At 33.5% G+C, this 21923-nt stretch overlaps 5 protein-coding genes across 17 annotated transcripts; 3 read left to right on the top strand and 2 right to left on the bottom strand.

Annotated features, from left to right (window-relative positions):
* Nucleotides 1-320: 320 nt before the first annotated feature.
* Nucleotides 321-4898, top strand: LOC124216562 (BRCA1-associated RING domain protein 1). Of its 6 annotated transcripts, none has more exons than XM_046621188.1 (11): nucleotides 321-408; nucleotides 632-676; nucleotides 1001-1154; nucleotides 1304-1492; nucleotides 1717-1867; nucleotides 1944-2024; nucleotides 2108-2304; nucleotides 2802-3026; nucleotides 3115-3224; nucleotides 3401-3528; nucleotides 3631-4898. In XM_046621188.1, the coding sequence occupies exons 1-11, from the start codon at nucleotides 336-338 to the stop codon at nucleotides 4015-4017; spliced, it is 1740 nt and encodes a 579-aa protein (XP_046477144.1). In that variant the 5' UTR covers nucleotides 321-335; the 3' UTR covers nucleotides 4018-4898. The 6 variants fall into 6 exon arrangements, with proteins under 6 accessions (XP_046477144.1, XP_046477145.1, XP_046477150.1 ...); XM_046621189.1 differs by having other exon boundaries at nucleotides 3428-3528; XM_046621194.1 differs by lacking the exon at nucleotides 2802-3026.
* On the bottom strand, nucleotides 4627-11082 carry LOC124216559 (kinesin-like protein Klp61F). The gene is made up of 16 exons (XM_046621179.2): nucleotides 10892-11082; nucleotides 10324-10471; nucleotides 9775-9924; nucleotides 9546-9706; nucleotides 9123-9272; nucleotides 8699-8935; nucleotides 8209-8584; nucleotides 7854-8125; nucleotides 7601-7740; nucleotides 7333-7451; nucleotides 6714-7058; nucleotides 6389-6616; nucleotides 6129-6308; nucleotides 5751-5973; nucleotides 5458-5576; nucleotides 4627-5256 (listed from the first exon to the last, which is right to left on the bottom strand). Exons 1-16 carry the CDS (start codon nucleotides 10954-10956, stop codon nucleotides 5131-5133), a joined length of 3039 nt encoding a protein of 1012 aa, XP_046477135.1. The 5' UTR covers nucleotides 10957-11082; the 3' UTR covers nucleotides 4627-5130.
* An 86-nt stretch (nucleotides 11083-11168) lies between these two features.
* Gmppb (GDP-mannose pyrophosphorylase B) lies at nucleotides 11169-16495 on the top strand. Of its 4 annotated transcripts, none has more exons than XR_006882637.2 (8): nucleotides 11329-11648; nucleotides 12480-12681; nucleotides 12850-13243; nucleotides 13425-13586; nucleotides 13708-13939; nucleotides 14030-14210; nucleotides 14878-15085; nucleotides 15329-16495. XR_006882637.2 is itself a non-coding variant. In XM_046621205.2 (6 exons), exons 2-6 carry the CDS (start codon nucleotides 12529-12531, stop codon nucleotides 14196-14198), a joined length of 1110 nt encoding a protein of 369 aa, XP_046477161.1. In that variant the 5' UTR covers nucleotides 11169-11321; nucleotides 12480-12528; the 3' UTR covers nucleotides 14199-14341. The 4 variants fall into 4 exon arrangements, 2 of the variants coding, with proteins under 2 accessions (XP_046477161.1, XP_046477160.1); XR_006882638.2 differs by having other exon boundaries at nucleotides 14878-15056; XM_046621205.2 differs by lacking the exons at nucleotides 11329-11648; nucleotides 14878-15085; nucleotides 15329-16495 and adding an exon at nucleotides 11169-11321 and having other exon boundaries at nucleotides 14030-14341.
* Sse (extra spindle pole bodies like 1, separase) lies at nucleotides 13702-18544 on the bottom strand. Of its 5 annotated transcripts, XM_046621184.2 has the most exons (10): nucleotides 18182-18356; nucleotides 17876-18090; nucleotides 17474-17696; nucleotides 17058-17347; nucleotides 16843-16979; nucleotides 16553-16769; nucleotides 16145-16455; nucleotides 15789-15956; nucleotides 15314-15459; nucleotides 13702-15050 (listed from the first exon to the last, which is right to left on the bottom strand). In XM_046621184.2, exons 1-10 carry the CDS (start codon nucleotides 18183-18185, stop codon nucleotides 14869-14871), a joined length of 1893 nt encoding a protein of 630 aa, XP_046477140.1. In that variant the 5' UTR covers nucleotides 18186-18356; the 3' UTR covers nucleotides 13702-14868. The 5 variants fall into 5 exon arrangements, with proteins under 5 accessions (XP_046477140.1, XP_046477142.1, XP_046477141.1 ...); XM_046621186.2 differs by lacking the exons at nucleotides 17876-18090; nucleotides 18182-18356 and adding an exon at nucleotides 18503-18544; XM_046621185.2 differs by having other exon boundaries at nucleotides 18041-18355.
* Rad60 (DNA repair protein Rad60) lies at nucleotides 18513-21896 on the top strand. The gene is made up of 6 exons (XM_046621207.1): nucleotides 18513-18720; nucleotides 19231-19336; nucleotides 19609-19756; nucleotides 19819-19974; nucleotides 20159-20306; nucleotides 20505-21896. The coding sequence occupies exons 1-6, from the start codon at nucleotides 18666-18668 to the stop codon at nucleotides 20795-20797; spliced, it is 906 nt and encodes a 301-aa protein (XP_046477163.1). The 5' UTR covers nucleotides 18513-18665; the 3' UTR covers nucleotides 20798-21896.
* Nucleotides 21897-21923: the final 27 nt, after the last annotated feature.

The following is a 21923-nucleotide window of genomic DNA, read 5'->3' on the forward strand; positions in this document are numbered from 1 at the left end:
TCATTTGGATCGAATCTGAGACCAAAAATATTCGGCCCCAAAAATGAAGAAAAAGTTCCGGCTTGCTCGAAGCAGACAGTGTTTACAGCCGAGCATAGTACCCGAACGTGACACCTGGCAGCGCTAATAGAGGGGTCCAGCAAAATGGCTGCCGATTCAAATTTGCCGAGGAAATTTATAGGATAAAAAATTATTTTCTGGCGTTAATATTACTCGTAAGAAAAAACCGTCTTGGGGAATTTATTATTTTCCATTCTACTTTCGAATAAAATTAAAATTAAGAAACGCGCCAGTTCCCTGTTCGATGTAGACCACCGTGAGAGCACCCGGGAAATATGGAGTTTCACGCTGGACTGCAAGAAATTATCGCTTACTACGTTTACGCACCCCTGCTGCACACGTTCATGTGTATAACTTGTACAATTCAATAATATGTGCATTAATGTGTATAAAATTGTATGCCATTTACTCAACGCACAGATTATTGAATTCTACAAGTTATACACATTAGTTACATCAAAAACATTACAAAAACACTATACCAACATACACTAATGTACACAAATTCATACATTATTCTTTATGCGTCATTTCGTTCGTTCGCGCCAAACCAACCAAACCCCTCGACCAGTCTGTACGAGCGTCCTTTATCATTCTTGGCATATTCTTGTTAACGGCAGGTGTTAATTAAGTATTGTTAAGGTACAAAAGTTGATAAACATCAAAGATTTATCTTCTTTTTTAAGTTGGAACCCTAAGCGTTCTAAGAGTAAGAAATGAGCATTTCACACTAAAAAATTAAGCAAATTAACAAAAAAAAGCGACGTGTCCATGCCAGAGTAATTGTTCATATATATTTTTCGTTAATGTTTCGCAAACTATTCTTAACCTCAACGTATTTCGTCGCATACGCATTTATCATTCTAATATAGTTACAATTGAAGTAAATTACTCTGAATCTAAATTAATTGATTGCAAATACTGGAATTCACATATTTAGGATTTTTAACGAACGGGGACTCATTATTTACCCATGTTCTTTGGCGTAAGAACGCCACAAGTTACACAATGGATTTGATGAACAACGTTGATCGATGGGGTAACACACAAGCAGCGCTCAAGGACTTCATGATTAATTTCAGCTGCGACAAGTGGTAAGTCATAAATTGTCTCATATAATTTTACAACCTCTCGTTTCTTATCAGAAACAAATGTATGTTTATTTAATTCACATTATTTTTATGCAGGGGACATAGTTTGGTTTCATATCCCAGTATATCTCACACAATGATTTTTTTTACAGCAACTACACAGCACGTGACCCAATTCGTTACCAGAAATGTGACCACCTATTTTGCACAACATGTATTGGGTCTAAATCCCAATGCCCAGTATGTAATACTCCAGCCGAAAGAAATGAAGTTTACCCTGACAAAATAACACAAAAGTTGATTGGTTATGGCAACACGATTTCTCAAATAGTTCATAAGTCGTAAGCATAACTAGTCAACTATTATTTCATAAGACATCTCTCGCAGAATAAAATTTAAAGATTATTCCTATTATTATATTATTATTACTTATTATATATTATAACTATTATTATATATATATATACATATATATATCATTACACTATTCCACCTTTCAAAATTTTCAAAATGAGTATTAATACAAATTAGATTCATCTGGCAACTAATTTTGTACTAATTTCAGTTATCCATCAATGAAAAACGATGACACAGCTCCGAGTATTAATTTGTCAATAAAAGAACATAATGTTTCAACCAAGTCACAGAGTATTCCCAAAAATATAAATAAACCAAATATGAACGGGGAAACACCACTGCACAAAGCATGTTTAAAGGTATGTAATAAATTTTTTCAAATTGATCTGGAAAGATACATATGTTTGATTTTTACCTGATGTCATTATTACACAGAGAAACATTGAAAAGGTTCGTTCTCTACTAGAGGCAGGAGCAAACCCCAATACACAAGATCATGCTAAGTGGACTCCTTTGGTAAGCTATATGATGACCCAATTAATTAAAAGGCTTTCCCGTCACTGTAACTACATTTTGTATGAATTTGAATACTTCTACAGTTCGAGGCAACTAGTTATGGATATTACGAAATCTGTAAGCTTCTTCTTGAGGCAGGGGCAAATCCAGATACACCAGTTGAACAGAATCGAACAGCTTTACATGAGGCAGTTAAATACAACAATATTGAAATGATAAAACTTCTGCAGCAATACAAAGCTGATGTCAATGCATGTGACAGTTCTGGTAAAACACCGCTGTGAGTAATCTTATGTAGGAATTTTTTACCAGTAACTCAATACTTGCACAAAACTATACTTGTTCATTACATTCAAATTTCATATGACAAACAAATTGAGTAATGGGTATATTTTACGTAGCGCAAGTATGGTCTACAAAAAAAAAAAAATCCGAAAAAGAGCATGAGAGTATACTTGTCAATCATACTTATGTTACATGAAGTATTTTGTGCACTATGGAGGCAAAGTCTTTCTTGGCCATCTATGTTTGCAATTATCATCTTTAGCTGGCACACTTACTCGCCTCTAACTTATATTGCAAACTTACACTCGGGATAAAATGACCTACTTTGCCTTCCTGAAGCACAATTTACCATTATATTTTGTGGTATTTTAATATCACAACAGCTTTAAAAAATTTAAGGCTTTGCTTTAGCTTCCAGAATATGCGTGTATACTTGAAGCTATGAATCTGCAACATGAATTCTAATGAAATAAATACATCATTCTTCAACAGTGATTATGCATCTGAAGAGGTCCACAAAATTTTAACATCTTATAAACCTGCGGACAACAGTCTGGAAAAAAGTTTGTCAAATATTTCAAACATAACAGCATTGTACAACAACACTTTGACTAGCAATGGAACTCATGTACTTGGATTAAACTTGAGTAGCGAGAGCCAGCTCCTGCTTTCTGAACTAGCTAGTAAATACAAAATTAAAACAGTCAAAACGTTTACGTACGTGTTTCAAAAAATGTTCTTTTCATAGAAAACCATGTTGCTATTGCTATTATTATAAGTGTCTATTGAATTATTGTATTTTCAGAGCTGCTGTAACTCACGTTGTTGTGGAAGCTAATATTCAGTGTGATACCCCTGTGAATTATGTAGTTTTACTTGCTATTCTTCATGGTGACTGGATCCTCGCCAGTGAATGTAGGTAACTTGTCTACTTAAATGATAAAAAAAATTAAACGTACATATTATGTAAAACATGTTTGGTATAACTATTCAAATGTTTTGGCTATCCATTTGAAAAGAAAATACGTAAATGTGAATTTTATTTTACTATTTCTTTAAGAATATTTCTAATTTTTTATACACGTTTCTAGTGCTCAGGCATTGCGCAAATTTTACAGACCTTAGCACAATAGAACTGGAATTTTTTGAAGTACAGGGTACAACAAATGCTCGAGGTAGTGGCGCTCCTACTCGAGCCAGAGAGAATATGCAGAAAAAGGTAATACCTACAAGGTTTATTGTTTCTTCCTGTTCCAATATGTACATGAAGGATATTACCACGAGACGTTTGGTTTACTTTTGTTGTTTCTGTGTATTTTAGAACCCAGGGCTTTTCAATGGCTGCAATTTTTTCTTTGCAATAAACAACCAGTCTACATATACATTTGGTGATCTACAGTTTACTAAGTTGACACTTTCAAAATTAATTACTGAGGGGGAAGGAAAAGTATTAAATAGGAAACCTGATCCTGAATCAATACGAACGTACGAGGAAATTCCGTTCCATGTAGGACGGAATGTTTCTCATCCCTTACACAGGTGTTCTCATTATATAATATATGTGCCTGGCATGGATGAGCCACAGATAAAATATAATATGTCACACATAAGATCTCTACCTTTGATTTGGCTCATTGAATCTATCGAACAATTCAAATTACTAGATCCTGCCGAAATAGGCATAATTCCCTCTGCTGATAAGGAGTGATAATTGCTTGAGACTGAGTCTCATTTTCAATTTTACCGGCCCGATCATATCAATCGTAAATACAACGATTATTTGGTTTGCTATCAGCTAATTATACATATGCCATTTTAACCAATCGACCATATTATTACTTAATGAATTTTAAATTTACCAGCATTGGAAATACACTCAGCACCAATGTTACTGAGTTTTTACCTTAATTTTTATATTGTCTCATAAATGTTTAATAGAATCTCGATTATTCGAATCATTTTGGACTGGGTCGACTTCGTCTTATGTAATCTATGGTTCAGATATTAGAGGTTTCACTGTATTGTGTTAAATCTTGTGTTGTTATTTTATAAAAGTAACTGTTATGTATTATACATTTTTTATTGATTCATCACATTTAGAATGTTTGATACCAAATAGCATTAAATTCCGATTATTTCAATATTCTCACCGATAAAAATATGCAATAGGAGAAAATTGCAATTATATTATATTGTGGTATTTATGATACCAAATTTTCACATATTTGCATGAAACTCTTTTTCTTTCTTACAAATTGGTAAAGTTGAAAAGATTTAGATTTTAGATTTTACGTTTAACATGTATCATTTTTTCTCATTTATTACATTTCGATTTTACCGAGCTTAATGTGATACGTAATTCTTACGACCTAAGTTCATCTTGTTAAGTGGCATCGTACCAATAAGACACATGGAATGAATAGAGCTTGAAGTTTATATTGATACAGAATTAGAGAAGATGTTATAGATATAAAAATTGATTTTTCACTTATGTGGTATATTTGTAAATTTAATTTCTGACGAGGGCCCCCCCCCCCCCCCCCTCGAAGGGCCAGAACTTCAAATAAAGTGACAATTTCATATCTACGACACCGAAAAAATTCTATCATAAAAATTGATTGCTGGTCATATCTTCCGTAACTACTTCTAACCTACGCAAATTATTTATAAAATTAGCTTTTCTATGTCTTTGTAGTAAAATATTTTAATAATAAATTTATAAAATTCGTAGCGATTGACAGCAGCTTCTTGCCAGATACTGTGCCATTCTTAGCAAGTACAATAAAATAGTCAACGCAAAATTTAAAATAATTAATTCCATTCAGTTGTGTGGTCCGAGAATACGCCGATCAGTTAGCTGAGGTGGCCTCAACTTCGGTATCATCTGTTTTGGTTGAATAATTTCGGATTTTATATATTCCCCTTCGTCGTTTTCTTTGTTGTCATGCTGTGGAAAAGTAATGTCTTTGAACTATTCCCAAATACTGCACCCTTAGATAAGATTTACCAATTTTTTCATAAAATACAAATTTACTAAGATCGATGGTGACTAGTAATTACGTTGTCAATACAAATTAAGCATATTTACATTTTACCAAAAAAAATAGTTTGTGAAGCAATTGCATTAAAATAACATTGCAGCACCGACCTCGTTATCCGTAAGCGCCTCGTTCATTGCATCTCGAAACCGTTGAATTATACGCTCATGAGGTGATGTTGCAGCGAGCTCTCTTGGATACTGATGCTCCGTTTTCACTGGTGTACATCCTGAGTAATAAATAAGTAACAAATCAGTTCTATTATGTGTAATTAGCGAAAGCACAGATCTAATACTTTTAAACGATAAAGTAATGAACGAATAGACAAGCTGCATATCAGTACAATCTGTGAAAACTAGCCTAGTCAAGAAAGGCTATTATTAATGCATCAATCATACAATACCTGTGGGAAAATCTCTCCGGAGGTCTTCGGTGATGAATTTCTCAACCTGATGTTGTGTTGTGCGTAATTTAGCAGAGACATCAGCTGCCCACTGACTGGCACCTATGCCCTGTTCCTCTAATTTATGTTGCAACTCATGATTGAATTGCCACACTTGGCTTCGTTGGTTCTCCATGAATTCTTCGTGGTTCACACTGGCATCCATAACTATTTGTTGAAATTCCTATAAAATAGGAGTTTACAGTTCGAATTTGACCATATGAAGAAATAAACTTACAGCAGTATACATAATCTTTTCAATTTTGTAATTTTGTCTGCATAAAAAAAAGAATTTTTTCAAATCGTAAAGAATAGAATTTCAAACTCATGGTTGCTTACTTGGGCACTTGAAAGTATTTTTTTCTGCTCCTGCAGAATTGCTTCTTGTAATTTAGATATACTCTGTTCAGATACATCACGTTGCTTAATCCAAACTTTGCTAGTGTTTTGAAGCTGAGTTCGTAGTTCATCTACTAACTTATACCAACGAGCAGTAACAGAATCTGCTACCGGTACAATCTAAAAACATATAATACAAAGTTTACCAGATTTTATTGTAATATAAAGTACATGGCATCATCCAGCGAAGAAAGAGCTACCTCATTAACGCTGGCTTGTACTTCATTCTTGACAATTTCAATTCCTTCTTTGACTTTATCCTCGTAGCGTTTTTCACTTTTTACGATGTTTTGACATGATTCGATCGCATCAGTATTGATATTGTCATGGGTTTCGCCAATCTGCACTAAAATGTTAGCAACGTCTGTGTGATTTGCTTCATTTGATGAATACATAGTCGTGAATTGTTGACATAAATTCTCGAATTGCTGAAAACATGGTATATCATAATTGAATATATCATTATATGAAAATAACGAAACAAGCAGTAACACGTTGGAATATAATTGTAAACAGTCAACAAACCTCCTTGAATTTCTTGTTATTCTCGAGTATTTCACTTTCTTTTGCTTGTACAGTCTGGATGTGTTCCTTAACTTTTGTAACGTTGTCCGAAAGCCGCTGTCTGCTTACTGTCAAACTTTGACAGATTTCATTCTTTGCACTCTCAGCGTACGTAAACATTTCTTCCAATTTTTCTGTTACACTTGCAGATAAAGTTTGCAATTTTTTCTGCATGGTAGTTTGTATTAGCTCCTTAAGTTTTGGTGCCAACATCAAAGATATTTCATTGAGAAGTTTACTCTCATCTTCAGATACAGTTTTAACGTTTTGCAGGTGTTCACTTATCCAGGATTCGTACTTGTTGAACTAAATAAAATCAGATTCTATGTAAATATTCGAAACCAGTAACAAAGATTTCAACTTGCTAGAAGAACAGGTTGTTTAATAATTACTAAAGTGACCTAATCAAGATTACACTACGAGTTGTGAGTATATATTGTACTTAACCCTTTATACCTGATCAAAAATTTAAAACTACTTATGTAAAATTACAAAAAATACATGATTCTTATTTGAAATGTAGATTGTCTTAATTTTAATCCGAACGTAACTATTTATATTACATGAGTAAAATACTCACTGAACAATCTGCATGTTCAATCAAAGTTGATTTCAACGCACATTGCTTGGCAACAAGATCTTTAGAGATATGTTGAATTGTGGTGTGTATACCTCTGTTCTGTACTGCCAGTTGCGATCCTATGGGTATTTGAGAATAAAGAAAGAGCTCAACACACAAAAGTCTCAAGTTAATTGCTGCCTTATTTCACACTAGAACGCATTTTGACTTTGACAAAGTTTCTTCAAATAAATGTATGAAGTATTACTTTCTTAAATTATAAACTCACCTATGTCATTTTTTATGTTCATACAAAATTGTACCAGATTCTGGGCGTATTCCATGCAGTCCTTCTCGATTTCTTCCACTTCATTCATCATGTCCCTCTGAAATTGCTGTCCAAGTTTCTCATTCTCTTGCTCCACTTGACTGTAATGCAAGAATAAAATACAGTCTTTCATCTTCCTACTATGTAGAACATAGTTCACCCAACTTACTACACTAGGTGAACACAATGAATTATGGAAATTTTCCTAACTTACGTTTTACGAGTAATTTTATCGTGAAGCTTATGGGTGTCACTAGTGGCAATGTCAGCAACTCCTAGTAGCTGATGTGCTTGAGATAACAAAACTTTTTCTGTCGCAACGTGTTTTTGAACCAAGTATTTATGTTCATCACGTTCTTGTTTAGTCTGTATTAATCGACTTTCAGTTACTTTCAAAATACCTTGTGTATTTGCAAGTACGTTTTGCGTTTTACACAATTCATTTGTACGAACTTCATAATTAATGTGCAACTCGTTGAAAATTTCCTAGTATATAGAATTTACATTAACGGCATATTTTAATAAGTATTTATATGTACATACAATATAGCATAAGCTTTTTAACTTACGTCTTTCTTATTCATCTGCTCTTCTAGAGCCTTAATATGATTAATTTTATCAGTGATATCTTTCTCCATACATTCTATCTGAGCTTGCATATCATTGTAATTTTCTTGAGCTAAATAAACCCCATTTCGTTCCCTAGTAGCGAGAAGATCACGTCGCAATCTCTCGATTTCCTCCGTGTATTCTTTGAGGAGCGCTTTCTTTGATAATTTCTGATTGAGTTCTGGTCTGTTAGTAATGTTCTTGGCACGATGTGCATAGTCCAAGGTAGAAAGTGTCTCTTCCAGATTAATACTTGCTGGCGATACAGTAGCAATTATTGAAGTTTTGGTACGACCTCCGAGAGATTCTTGAAGTAATCTGGTCAATTTTGACTCTCTGTTCAGTGAGGAATTTATAGTATAGTTTGTTAGAAGAAAAATGATATGTTACTTGGAAAAATTTTTACCATAAATTATTTTAAATGAATGGAAATAAATGTAACAATCATACCGATAAGGAATATGTGGTGCCCGTTCAACAAGCGAAGTAATAACTCTGCCAAGGGTCAGTAAGGACTGATTAATATTTCCAGCTTCCCTTGCTCTGCGGTCCACAGCGCCAGACCTTCCTACATTCTCACTTCCAGCCAAGTCAACCAAATTCAATTTCCCAGTTTTCAATAACTCTTCCCCATCAACTGTATTTTCTTTTATGTGTACAGTAATTGAAAATACAGTGTGAGACCGACTGCAATCAGCAAATGAAACTTTAATAGTACCGACTAGATAAAATCTACCTACTACAATGGTGATTAGTACCAAAGATCTGCGGTTCAATCCAAGTTTATAGGCTTTAGAAATTCCAATGTTTTTAAGAAACCTATTTTACAGTACATGCAACGAATGCAATGTTTGGGATCCTTTAATTTACTGACCTGGATTGCGCATTCATAAGAGTTGCAGCTGTCTGTCGTTTTTCTGAACCTTTTTCGAGTATCTTGAATACTTCGCTCTTATTGTGAACCGTCACTTCTTCTAGTCCATGAATTATAACTGCTCCCTTTTTAGAAGCATCCTCATACAATCTAATAATATGTACACATGTTTGAAAATAATTAATAAATATCACAACAGTAACTCAATAAGGCATAGCCTTAAAATTACGTTATTTTTAGATGAGATGAAATAAAGTCGTACAAGTAAATTTATTTTCGAATCTTCTATATGACTAGAATGTTTTCTGGAAGTGCTTCGATCTAACCTAATACAATGTTTTCTAATCAAAGTTTGAAAATTGGTTTTCTTTGACAATCAGATACTCATGACATATTTTACTTTTTAGGATGCGTGAAACGAACCTTATTTTAGATGCTTCATCACTAGGAGAAAGAAGGTCAAATAATTCCTCATTATACAATTCAAGGAAACTGACTCGTACTGTATATTCTTGAGCCTCCAACAGACGGAGTTCATCAAATAAGTGACTCAAAGAGCGAGGAATTATTCCTGCACTTGTGTCCTGTAAAAAAAAATTCAAGTACCGTTAAACTCAGACATTCAAATTAGAAATAACCTTTCTCTGCTTACACTAGTCCAATGGAGAGACGGATCATTGCTGACACCTTCCATGGTAAAAGTTTTACCCGTTCCAGTTTGTCCATAGGCAAAAACTGTACAATTGTAGCCAGCAAGAACTTCATCCAATAGAGGACTAACCACTGCTTGATAGACATCGACCTGTGATAATTGGGAAAATAAATTAATTACCTGATGAAAATTCAAATTTTTCATTTATCATGCAAATAGAATGTAGGCCAATAATGTTTTCACTGATCTTTCTAATATCTGAACAACTTTTCAAGAAAAGTTGACATTCTAATATTACTTTCTGTAGTAGAATCCTATATCCTAATCTACACTTATATCCAATCAAACAATATTGGATTTGATGTATATACTTGAAAAAAGTTTCACACATGGATTTCAATATGATTCAAAATGAAATTGTTAATTATTTTTTAGCAAAAAGTTCGAAATAATTGAAAATGCAACAAACACTATTAGAACTATAGGGATATTTGTTTACTGATTTTAGAAATGATTCTGTACAATTGTAATTTAAGAAGAAAATCTTACTTGTTTCGATAAAGGTCCGAAGACCTTATCGAATGTGAATTTCTTAGAGAGCTTGTCCTGTGGTTTCTCACGCACGATAACTTCTTTGCTAGAAGGTACCTCTACCACTGTTAAAGATTTACCCAATTTTTCCACGTCATTTGCTGGCCTATAAATCAGAAATTTCTGTTGTATTAAAAATACCTCTTTGAAATGTTGTCACACTTTACCTCTAAGCGTCAAAACATTCAGTTCTTCAATGAATCTATAGTATTCTGTGCTCAATATTTCAAAAAGTTACGAACTTGGAACAATAAAAACTCTGAAATCTAGGATTAGTGCAACAGTGTACACAGTAGTAGCACTGATGCTTGACAGAAGTTTTGACAGGACCAAACTATCTAACAAATTACGACATACTTTGTCAAGTAGAAACTTTAAATGAAATTGATCGAAATACGAGACATACGTGTAATTTAGGAAAAATAAATGGTAAAGGCTTGCTTTAGCTTCTGTTTTGTTGAGACGCTAGGTGACAACAAACTTAATTCATGCTTGGGTTATATTTGTATTTTATTTCAGCGAATACCTGACACGAACGAAGACTTGTATGTGTTGGTTTTTATCCTTTTTGCTTATGCGCGTTTCATTCATTTTCAGTTGCACGTTTTTTTAGTACACACAGGAGTTTTCACAAGCAGTTTGGCGTGCAGCAATTACTGAAAGGTGCTGGAACGGCTCAAATATCCGTTGGCTAATCGGTGAGCAAGCTGGAGTTTGAATTCACTGTTTGCAATAACTGCCGCCAGAGGTACGGCGTCATAATATTCATCCACTAAACAAATATATTAAGATGAGTCGTTGACGTGCGTCGATTGACTTGTTAGACAGAGATTCCAGTTTTTTAACCGTGTGGTTTACACCACGGTTTGCACAGTTGTCATCTGTCAACGATGATAATAATAAAAATATACAGTATAATGCCACGCCAGCGCGCGATTCCGGACTCATCTCTTTAGGTTGGAATAAACAATATTATTTATCTGCCCTATAGGAATAATGATCATATTACAATCGTGCTCGTTTATATCTGCAAAGAAAGCAATACATTCTATAAAACGAATTGAAAACATTGAGTACCCAACTGTGAAAATAAATACATCGAGCCAACGCATAAGTATTGTGACAAGTCACACGTTTGATGTGCCACAGTGGCAATTCACAAAAATGTACCCGATTTTTGTTTGCCGAGTCATACGTGGCAATTCTTATCTGGCATTTAAATAGAGAAGATTACATTGAATCCCCTCTGAGTGTTAATTATTACATATTCGATCTCTGATAAGGTAGGTACAAATGTATCAGAATCCATCGTTTGTTTGTAACGTGCTACTTTTGATAGGAAAATTACCTGAAACGGGGTATTCAAATTAGATAATTAATTAAACGAATTCATTGTCTAAAATATCGCCGCAACGTGACGCGTTAACTTGCCACAATACAACATGTACTTATTACCAGATTTTATAGCTTCTGTTGCTAAAAAATTACACTTTCAACAAATAATCCAGATGCCGTTCAAACATTTATACGTTGTACCAAATCTGTCAAAAGAAATTTTATTATAAATTACTTGCGGTCAAGTACTTGCAATATATGTATTCTTTGGGTACTTCGAAGTACCATCTGTTTGTACCATTTGTCAAAATTTTACAGAGCATTTTGATTAACTCTATTGTATAGTAAAAGTGTTTCACAATAAAATGTACTTTCGATTAGCCTATCCTCAAACAATGCTCGATAACTGGAAATTGGAAAGAATATATTGAATTTTTTAAATCTATTGTAAGAACTTATATCAAAAACTCCTAATTAGAGAGTATTCATTGCCTTTTGGCCAAGTATAAAAGTATTCAGTTAAAAATACTGACAATCTTCTATTTTTGATCTAATATTAATATTTGTCATTATGATTATTCGAGCATTGACAGTAATTGTTTATTTAAAATTTTTGATACTATTTCCTTACAGCAAATAAAACAAAGCGTAGAGCACACTTATAAAAAATTCATCAGCTGAATATTTTTTTTTTGTAAAAACTTGAATATCGACTTTGTTAGAAGTGAATAAATGAATAATATTACCGTTAATTGCGATATCATATGTTTCATTTGCAGCAAGCTTGATCGTATATCGTATCCAGAAATTGGACACAGTTACTAAGTTATGCCTGAGAAGAAGAAAAAACTTGACACTATGCGAGCTTTAATTTTGGTCGGTGGTTATGGAACCAGATTACGTCCACTTACGCTAAGTCGGCCCAAACCTCTGGTTGAATTTGCTAACAAACCAATGCTCTTACATCAAATAGAAGCATTGGTAAGTGTCGCTGACTAAATAAAAATTTTTGGTGATATATTTATAGAAATTTGAACTCATAATGCCTTTCATATAAATGTTGGCTTGTCAAAAACCTTATTCACAACCAAAAGTTAATATTACTTTTAAGGCACAGTAAATTAACATTTGATGTATTCTTGAATTTAGGTTGAGGCAGGAGTAACAGAAGTAGTGCTTGCTGTCTCATACAGAGCTGAGCAAATGGAGAAAGAGCTCGGCGAAGAAGCAAAGAAGCTTGGGGTTAATTTGATATTTTCACATGAATCAGAGCCTTTAGGGACTGCCGGTCCTCTTGCGTTGGCTAGAGATGTATTGAGTTCCAGCAACGATCCATTCTTTGTCCTTAACTCTGACATAATATGTGATTTTCCATTCAAAGAGTTGGTTAATTTTCACAGAAATCATGGCAGGGAGGGTACAATTGTTGTTACTAAAGTTGAGGAACCATCTAAGTACGGCGTTGTTGTTTATGGAGAGGGTGGTAGAATTAACAGTTTCATCGAGAAACCCCAGGAATTCGTTTCCAACAAAATTAATGCTGGTAAAGTAGAGATTGTGTGCATTTTTTTAAACTCAGTGTTGCATCTTACTTGAAAAGATATATGTTAGTAAGCTTACCATATATTTGTCAATTGTCATGATTAATAACACTTCAAAATACAGAAGAGGATAACTGAACAAAAAACATTCATATTATCTATTTACGAGAAATATCTTTTCAGGAATGTACATCCTGAATCCAAGTGTGCTGAATCGGATAAAATTGCAGCCTACTAGCATAGAGAAAGAAGTGTTCCCTGGCATGGCTCAAGATGGGGAATTATATGCCATGGAACTTCAGGGTTTTTGGATGGACGTTGGACAGCCCAAAGATTTTCTCACTGGTAAGCATTTCACCTAAAATCTGGTAAGACCATTATAGTCTTCAGTATCTCTGCCAGATATCACTAGTTTTCTTACCAGAAATATGCAATAGTTTTCTGTGAATAGTTGCATATATTTCAGGTATGTGTATGTACTTGGCATCTCTGAGACAAAAATCGCCGGGAAAGTTGTATTCAGGACCAGGAACAGTAGGTAACGTACTCGTTGACCCTACAGCGAAAATTGGGGAAGGCTGCAGGATTGGTCCAAATGTCACCGTAGGACCAGGAGTGATCCTTGAAGACGGCTGTTGCGTCAAAAAATGTACCTTGCTGAAAGGGGCAACAGTCAAAGAGCATGCTTGGCTTGAAGGGTAAGATCACTAGTAACCTAATAAATAATTGTTTTTTGGGGATGTTTTAAATAAAAACAATTAAATTGAAAATATTTGTTTGTTAAACAGATGCATTGTCGGATGGAGAAGTGTGGTTGGACGATGGGTTCGAATGGAGGGTACAACTGTGTTGGGTGAAGATGTGATAGTTAAAGATGAATTGTACATCAACGGTGGACAGGTCTTACCTCACAAAAGTATAGCCACTTCAGTGCCCGAACCTCAGATTATCATGTGATCTATCTTAAATGTGAAAATCATTTTGTAAATATTATATAGCACTAAAATTATTAACCCAAAATATTCGAATAGTATTTTGACGTATTTGTACCCTTATGCTTTCTACTTTTTGGAAAAGTAAAATATAAAGATTAATTCAAATTTTCTTGGCCTATAAATTACCTTCTTTAATATGTTTAACAGAGAATAACATGTGCATATTTGTAGTAAATCCAACACTTCATGTTAACGATAAACCATTGCATTTTTTACAACATCCGGGCACACTTACTAATTTTAATTCCTGAATGAAAGGATTTCCTGATTATATCTCATATACGTTTTAGCACTTGCAACCATTTTTGTGTTTCATCGGACTCAAAGTTTACAAGTAAAATATTCAGTTATAGCACAGCAAAAATTTCAAATCGATTCGAGATTCAATATTTATATTCACTTTCGAGATCTTTGCTTATGATACAAATGCACTAAATTCAATAGAATAATATTTATGGAAAAGAATGAAAATATAAAAATCTTATAGAGTGATGCCATTTTTGGTATATATATGAACAACGTTTGATCAATTTAAAACCTTGATCTAATCCATTGAAGATTCGGATTTGGTGTGGTGCAGTAATTTAATTAAATATGTTTTTCAATTAGTTCCACAATTATTAAATTTATATTCACTTTAGTCTTACAGGAAGTCCACGGACCACAACTGCAGCCATTGTCATGTACTGGGAGCATGATCCTCTATACTTAGCTAAAGCCCGCAGCATCTCTGGTTCTACCGATGTTTTGCAAGGTCTTGATTCAGATAGAGACATTGTTGAAATGCCATTTTCCAAATCCATGTTCTTGAATGCTGTTGGTAAATAAAATAATATATATTTATGTCATGTGAGTACATACATCTAATTTTGTTCTTATGTTTCATGTGTGCTTGTGTTCAATTAGACAGGTTGCATAAAGAACGCAATGTACGAAAAGTATTTCAAATTTTATACAACTTATCTTCATAGTTGTGTACCTTTGAAAGATTACATATAAAACCTGCAATGTTTCGAGTGCAATATGCTCTTCGCTTTTGATTTGCAAAGCTGTGTTAAAGTGTCATATGTTACGCACCCAATATTCCATTAGACCATTCATTCATCTTGACCTCTGACCAAGGCCGTGGTGCTGGCGAAGGAATCCAATTTCCCATCAAATTTGCTGTCAGTCTATCTACATCACCGTCAGTGACTTCCCACAGCATACCCAATATACAAGGACTACAAGGACATTTTTACAAAATAAATTAGTGAGTTTTACAATTCGAAGAACTGTTACTATTGTATGTATGCTAAGTTTTACAATTCGATACAAGTCCTACAGTAAATAACTAATAATCCTTCGAACAGAATATATTAGGTGAACCCAGGAGTTCTCCAGAGTAATATTTTAGAGCAGACATAATTATTGCATCAGAGTACTTTCTTCAAAACATGCATGTTCGAGAACACTTTAAGCATGTGAATTCACAAATACTAAGTAATAAGGAAAAGAACTGGTCTTCAAAGAAAGAGCATTGTTCAATAATATGTTTAAGCAAAAACAATACCTGCATGCTATAAGATATTGGTTGGAGACTCCAATCGGTGGAAACCTTCCACCTACTGACCACAGCTTTGCACTCCCACAGCCAAATAAAAGAACAATAGCCTTTACTCGTAATTTCTCGATTCTCTCCCCTGATAAGTATTGTATTCCACTTCCATGTCCACTATACCTGCAATGTAATTGGCAGAACATCTTTTACATAATTTCTATGTTCTTAAAATATACTTATAGTAAATCTTATCAAAGTGATGTCCTAATGATTATGATTATAGTTTTTAATATTCATTCAATGTACTAGATTAAAACGAAACTCTGTACATTGTAGTGAAATCAAAGCTATTAACACGTTGTACTAACATTAATATGTCATAGTTGGTTAAAGCACATTCAAAACTCTTTTCATCTGGTTGAATATTATAAGTTCCTGTCCAATGTGGTAGCCAGTACTCAATGAACAATTTCATACGTTTCTCAAGCTCGGGTAAATTTCCTGATGGATTGACCATAAAGCTACCATTGTTTTTTCCGATTTTTATAACCTTACAACCATTTTCGATCGTTTCTTCATGTTCTTTGTACAGTGCATATGCCATGTGTAGTGAGGGAAAACGTGTTACTGGATGATTTGTAAGAACATCCATGACTTCGAATGGAATGTGGTCAAGTATCTATAGAGGGTGATTAAAAATAAATCCTACTATCAAATGATTGCGTCTATTATTGATAATTGTCATATAACAATAATATTCCTTGTACTTTACATACCTCATCTATAATTAAAACCAAAGTTTTTCGCTTGACTGACATCAGTGGAGTGAGGCTGTTCAATTTACCATAGATAGACAATATTATACTATCACAAAGTTTTTCATCGAGTGGCAGAATATATTTAATTGCTAAAGCAATTTCTGTCCTTGTCAGAAAGCAAGCACCCAGTGCTATTTTATGGAGTAGCCACCTAGTACGTTCTGATATACAATTCCTGTAAAGTAGAAGATTGCTAATGCTGCTTTAGCGGCACAGAAAATGTTAGTATAATGTATGAAAATTCTTACGATGATTTATTGTCTGTAATAAGCTTGTTGATCATTTCCCGCACATCTTTTACTACACTCAAATCTTCTATAGGATCCGCAATCAAAAGAACTCTCCACTCCCTAAGCCATGTAGATTCTAATTCACAAATTGCCATCTAAAACCAAATGTGATATAAAGGAAGGAAATGTGTGATGGTAAAATTGTTCTACAATGAAAGATACAAGTCGCTTACTTTCATCCTGTTATTTTGTTTATCTCGCATTTTCCAATACAAACGGTGATTAGCATAAGTTGCCTGTAAATCCATCCTATTGCTACTTAAAATATCACGTATCTCTTTGCAAACGTCATAATTTGTGCTTAGTTTGGGCTTTGGAACAGTTATACAAAAGGGATGAATTCCATTTTGTCCCGTAGGTAGTACTGATATGTGAATAGGAACCATACCAATCATTTCAGACGTGTTATAAATTGAACTTTTACTAGATTCATATTGTGCCGTCAGCTGGACCATGTACCACTCTGTAAATGTTGAAAAACATTGCCTTAGCATTAAATATTGACAGAAAAAAAAAATCAATTGTCATTCAGAACGTCATAAATACCAAACATCTGTTGCAAATGATTATTTGAACAACGTAAATTCACCTTCTGGAAATTCTTTTAATCTGTCTGTCACAGTAGATGCACAATCTTTCACTTCTTCATCACTGTTAAATTTTATATAGGCAGGATTAAGTCCAAATGTTTGTGGTTCTTCCAGCAACATTTGTCGCTCCTGAGTTTTATTGTATCGATGCTGTACTTGGAGGTGTAGCAGAACAGCATGAGATTCGATCAAGTGATAAATGGCTTCTACTTCTCTGTCATCCTACAGAATAATAAATAATATAAAAAATACATATCCATCAATTTTTAAGGAGGTAGTTAGCATAGAGTTAAATTTTGACTCATTAAGTTAATATTAATAAAATATAAAATGGGTGTATTAGACTAAATTAACGAGAACAGTATTTTAGTAATAACGCCGGTGAATTACAGTTTCATTACCATCAGACAAGATATAGCAAGCATTTTGTTAAGACTCATATATTCAACGCAACTTGGATGCGATTGCATCCAGGAAATTAATTTTTTAATATTAATTTCCAAATTCTGATCGGTATATACTGGAGATTCGGCTGAACTTTCAAAGTCTGTAAAACTGTCTATAACCTCTTGACATTTTTTATACTTCCGCCAAACTTCGGTATAATTAAAACGACCTGCGGGCATTGTTGTGCGTAAAATAATAACGACTTTTCTAGAATTCACGTTAGAAAATCAATATACATTCAGTTATCAAATGAAATTCACCCATTATACTATATTTTTGAATCACCGCATGCGATGCCGCATGTCAAGTCGTTAAGTTGAAGGTAGCAGCTAAACAGCAGCATGGCAAACAATGACCTGATGCAAACATCATGCATACAAACATAGCTGGAATTTTTTAACCTTGTAATTATGCCGGAAAAAATAGGCTTTTTGTAGAATAATCATGTGTTAATATGACAAGAAATGTGAAAATCTTTCGAACTAACATTTTTTTTTTTATAATCAACAATCGGTACCGATGCAACAACACACCTGTGTCCGAGAGAAAGTGGTTCGCGTTATTGCATTGGTAGTACTTACAACCGGTAGTAACCCAACCGCTTTCATGCATGCGTACGCTTGCACAAGCTGTATCGTTGTTACCACCTAAGGTTATTGTGCGTTATTCTCGTTTAAGAATTCAAGTTGAGATCTCGGTTCGGTAAAAAAAGTTAGTTCTAAAGGCTATATAAATAGAAAGCCAATGGATAGTTCTTCGGATGACGACTGTTACATTAATTCTGCGAAAACATTAAAAGGTCCGAAGTATATAAGTGTCTTTCAACTAGCGTAATTGTATTTCAATTCAAGTTAGCTGAGATTTACGTCTTTGTAGTTTCTTTTAACAATTTATCATTTTCCCATGTTTTATATCGATGTGAAAGAATACACACACATTCTACTAATTATAGTAAACTGCCAGTTCGCTATTGAATGCTTATTCTAAAACAAATTGATACGTACAGTGAAGCTAGATGAGTAACAGTTGAAAAATTGAGCAGTTGTGTCATTCTTGTAAATTACCTTTCAGTAACTACACAAACGTATCCCTAATTTTTGTAATTAAACGTAGAATTTTTAGTCGATTAAATTACCCTGGTTTCGTCAAGTTTCAATTACCTCTTCCCATAATACAGTATAGATAATATCTTACATAGCATTCTTCCGTCATTGTTCTATAGCTTACTTGAATCGTAATTTGAATATTGTTACTCCAAATAACAGTAACTTGTCATAAACACTTATATTATTACTTATTTTATCCATAGCATTAAAGAAACAACTGATCGTTAATGGCAGTCCCAGCGATCAAGAAGCACCAGCAGTCCCACAGGATGGGACGCAACCCTATATGCTTGAAGATTGCTTAATTAGGTACAACTTCTATTAGCCATTAATGATGAGTTTTTTTCGTTTCATCATAAAATGTATGGGATCAATTATTTGCCGTAAAGAAATCCGTAAAAAAATTTTGATGTATTTTCAATTTTACCACTTTGTCTATAGTCATTCCATATTTCATGACAAATTTGACATTCAAACAGAAGTTTGAATAACGAAATTTGAGAGATTTTGCTCCAACCTAAAACAATTAATTGAATAGTATATAGCTGTAAATCTCAGACAGGTTTTTTTATAATTTCTAGTGAGGTGCACTTAGCACCTAAAACTAAAAGATCTTCGCGTAGAACTCGTGGTAGAGGTCCCAGAATGAGTCGGAGAATAGCTGATCGCGAACCAGAAGAATCAGAGATCCTTCCACAACTTTTTGCCAAAAAACCACCAGTTCAATCAGTAAGCATATTTTCATATTATTGAACTTTCATCTTACTAACGCGCCTGCCGGATTGTTTCAGATTTCTTTAATAGATTCTGATCCAGAAGACATGATAGTTACAATGAATTCTGATGATGACAAAGATGCAGCAGGTGATGATGCACTTGTAAATTATGAAATGACCATAAAAATCAATTGGCAATCTGCTAGACTCGAGCGTGTACCTCTCAGACGGGTAAAAACACTTCATTATATCCATTACACCATATACATTAGTTTCTGGCGACGTCTTCATTAACTGCAACTGTAAATGTAAATTCTTAGTGTTAACAAATGTAGACAAATTTTTACGTGGCAATGGTGAATATAATACTATGAACTCATCTTTCTTTGCTCAAATGATATTATTCCAATTTCAGTATCAAGAGTTCTCAAAGGTTTTTGAGTACTTCTCTACAATGGTAAACATACCTCAAGAGAGAATATGGTTAGTTTTGCGAAATGAGATCACGATAAAACCAAGTGATACACCAGATTCCTTAGGTCTCACTATTGTAGATATAATTGGTAAGTTGTTTGTAAATTATAATAATAGGTATTAAAATGTATTTAACAACTTATCGATGACTTCAGAATTTCGTAATCGAATTTTTTCGTACAATTCCAGATTGATGCAGATTAAATTAGATTGACGGTTCTTCATGTAATTCTAAAAACATAAATTACATTGACTTCAAAAATCATCATGTAATATTTTTATTTCAGAGGGTGGAATTATTGATGGTAGTACGGAGCATCGTTGTACTGATAAAACCATTGTGGACAAGGATTGTATCAACATTAAAATTCAAACTAAGGATCAAAAGAAAACACTGAATATTTCCATTAAGAAAGGTCAAAAAATTAAGGTACTCATGATGAAATGTGCAGAGCAACTGAACATTCCAGAAGACAAGATCAAATTCCAATTTGACGGTGAGCCAGTACACCCTAATGAAACTGCTGAGAGTTTGGACTTGGAAGGCGGAGAATGCTTCGATATGTATACAATACCGTAAATTTAAACAAAATATTTATTTACATTGGCTAAAATTTCAAAGTAAATATTCTCACAATTTGGTTGTGCAAGTTGGCAGTAATGCTCATTTGACAAGTAAAATAGAGTCCTACAGCAACAGTATATTGCAATTTTAGGATAGTCAACATCAAAAAAAGACTAATTAAAATAAAATTATTTCAGCTTTAATAAAGAGCTGATTGATGAATAATTCATTAATTCTTTTAGTTAGGTGAATAATTTGTAAACAGTGGTTCGACTTTTTAAAACATTCAATTTGTGAGAAGTTTCAAGAAATAAATAATATATTAAACGAAGTACGTACTTGATTTCTGTTATTAGGCTGAATTAGGCAATATATTGAAGGTACATTTGTAGCATAAATGAAACATGTGAGGTTTGATCTCAAGAAGCTTTCATTTATGCAGTATATAATATAGATTTTTCTGAATTCAACATCGTTGGGTATTTGATCTGGTACACTTATGCAACCCATATACTCATTCAAGTCGGTATTGATCAGTTTCTGATTTAATTTAAAAAATGAATGCAAATCTGCTTTGTTAGCAATTTAATTTTGACCAATTGTGCGACGTTATGTGAATGAATGTAATAGATTGAAACTGCACTGTATGTGCAATAAGTAGATGATGCTACATACTATGTTAGATTACGTACTCGACGAAAAAAAATTTGCAACATAAAGACATTCGGAACAGTAGAAAGAATTTGTTATTCCGTACTTTCTTTTTTTCAAGTTTGAAATATGATTTCTGGTTGCTTAGAAACGTGACAAATCTGTGTCAATTAAAATTTTATTTTAAATATACTAATGTCCCTAATTGTAAATTAAAGTTAAATTATAGCCTCTCTGATATTGTACCTGAGATTCTGCTGTGCACTAGATATGTAAATTGATTAAATGTATGTTACCATTACATAGGTAATGTGATTGTATAAAGTTGATGTATTACAACTAACCAGTGAACAATATGGAAATGAAAAACATCGTCACATACATACTTTTTTATTGAATAAGTATATATATAAAAAAATGAATCCAGTATCATCAGATTGTCAATAAATCAAATTACTGAATATTTTCTGTAATAGCATTGTTGAATTGG

This window comes from Neodiprion pinetum, chromosome 4, assembly GCF_021155775.2.
Source record: "Neodiprion pinetum isolate iyNeoPine1 chromosome 4, iyNeoPine1.2, whole genome shotgun sequence".
NCBI lineage: Eukaryota > Metazoa > Arthropoda > Insecta > Hymenoptera > Diprionidae > Neodiprion > Neodiprion pinetum.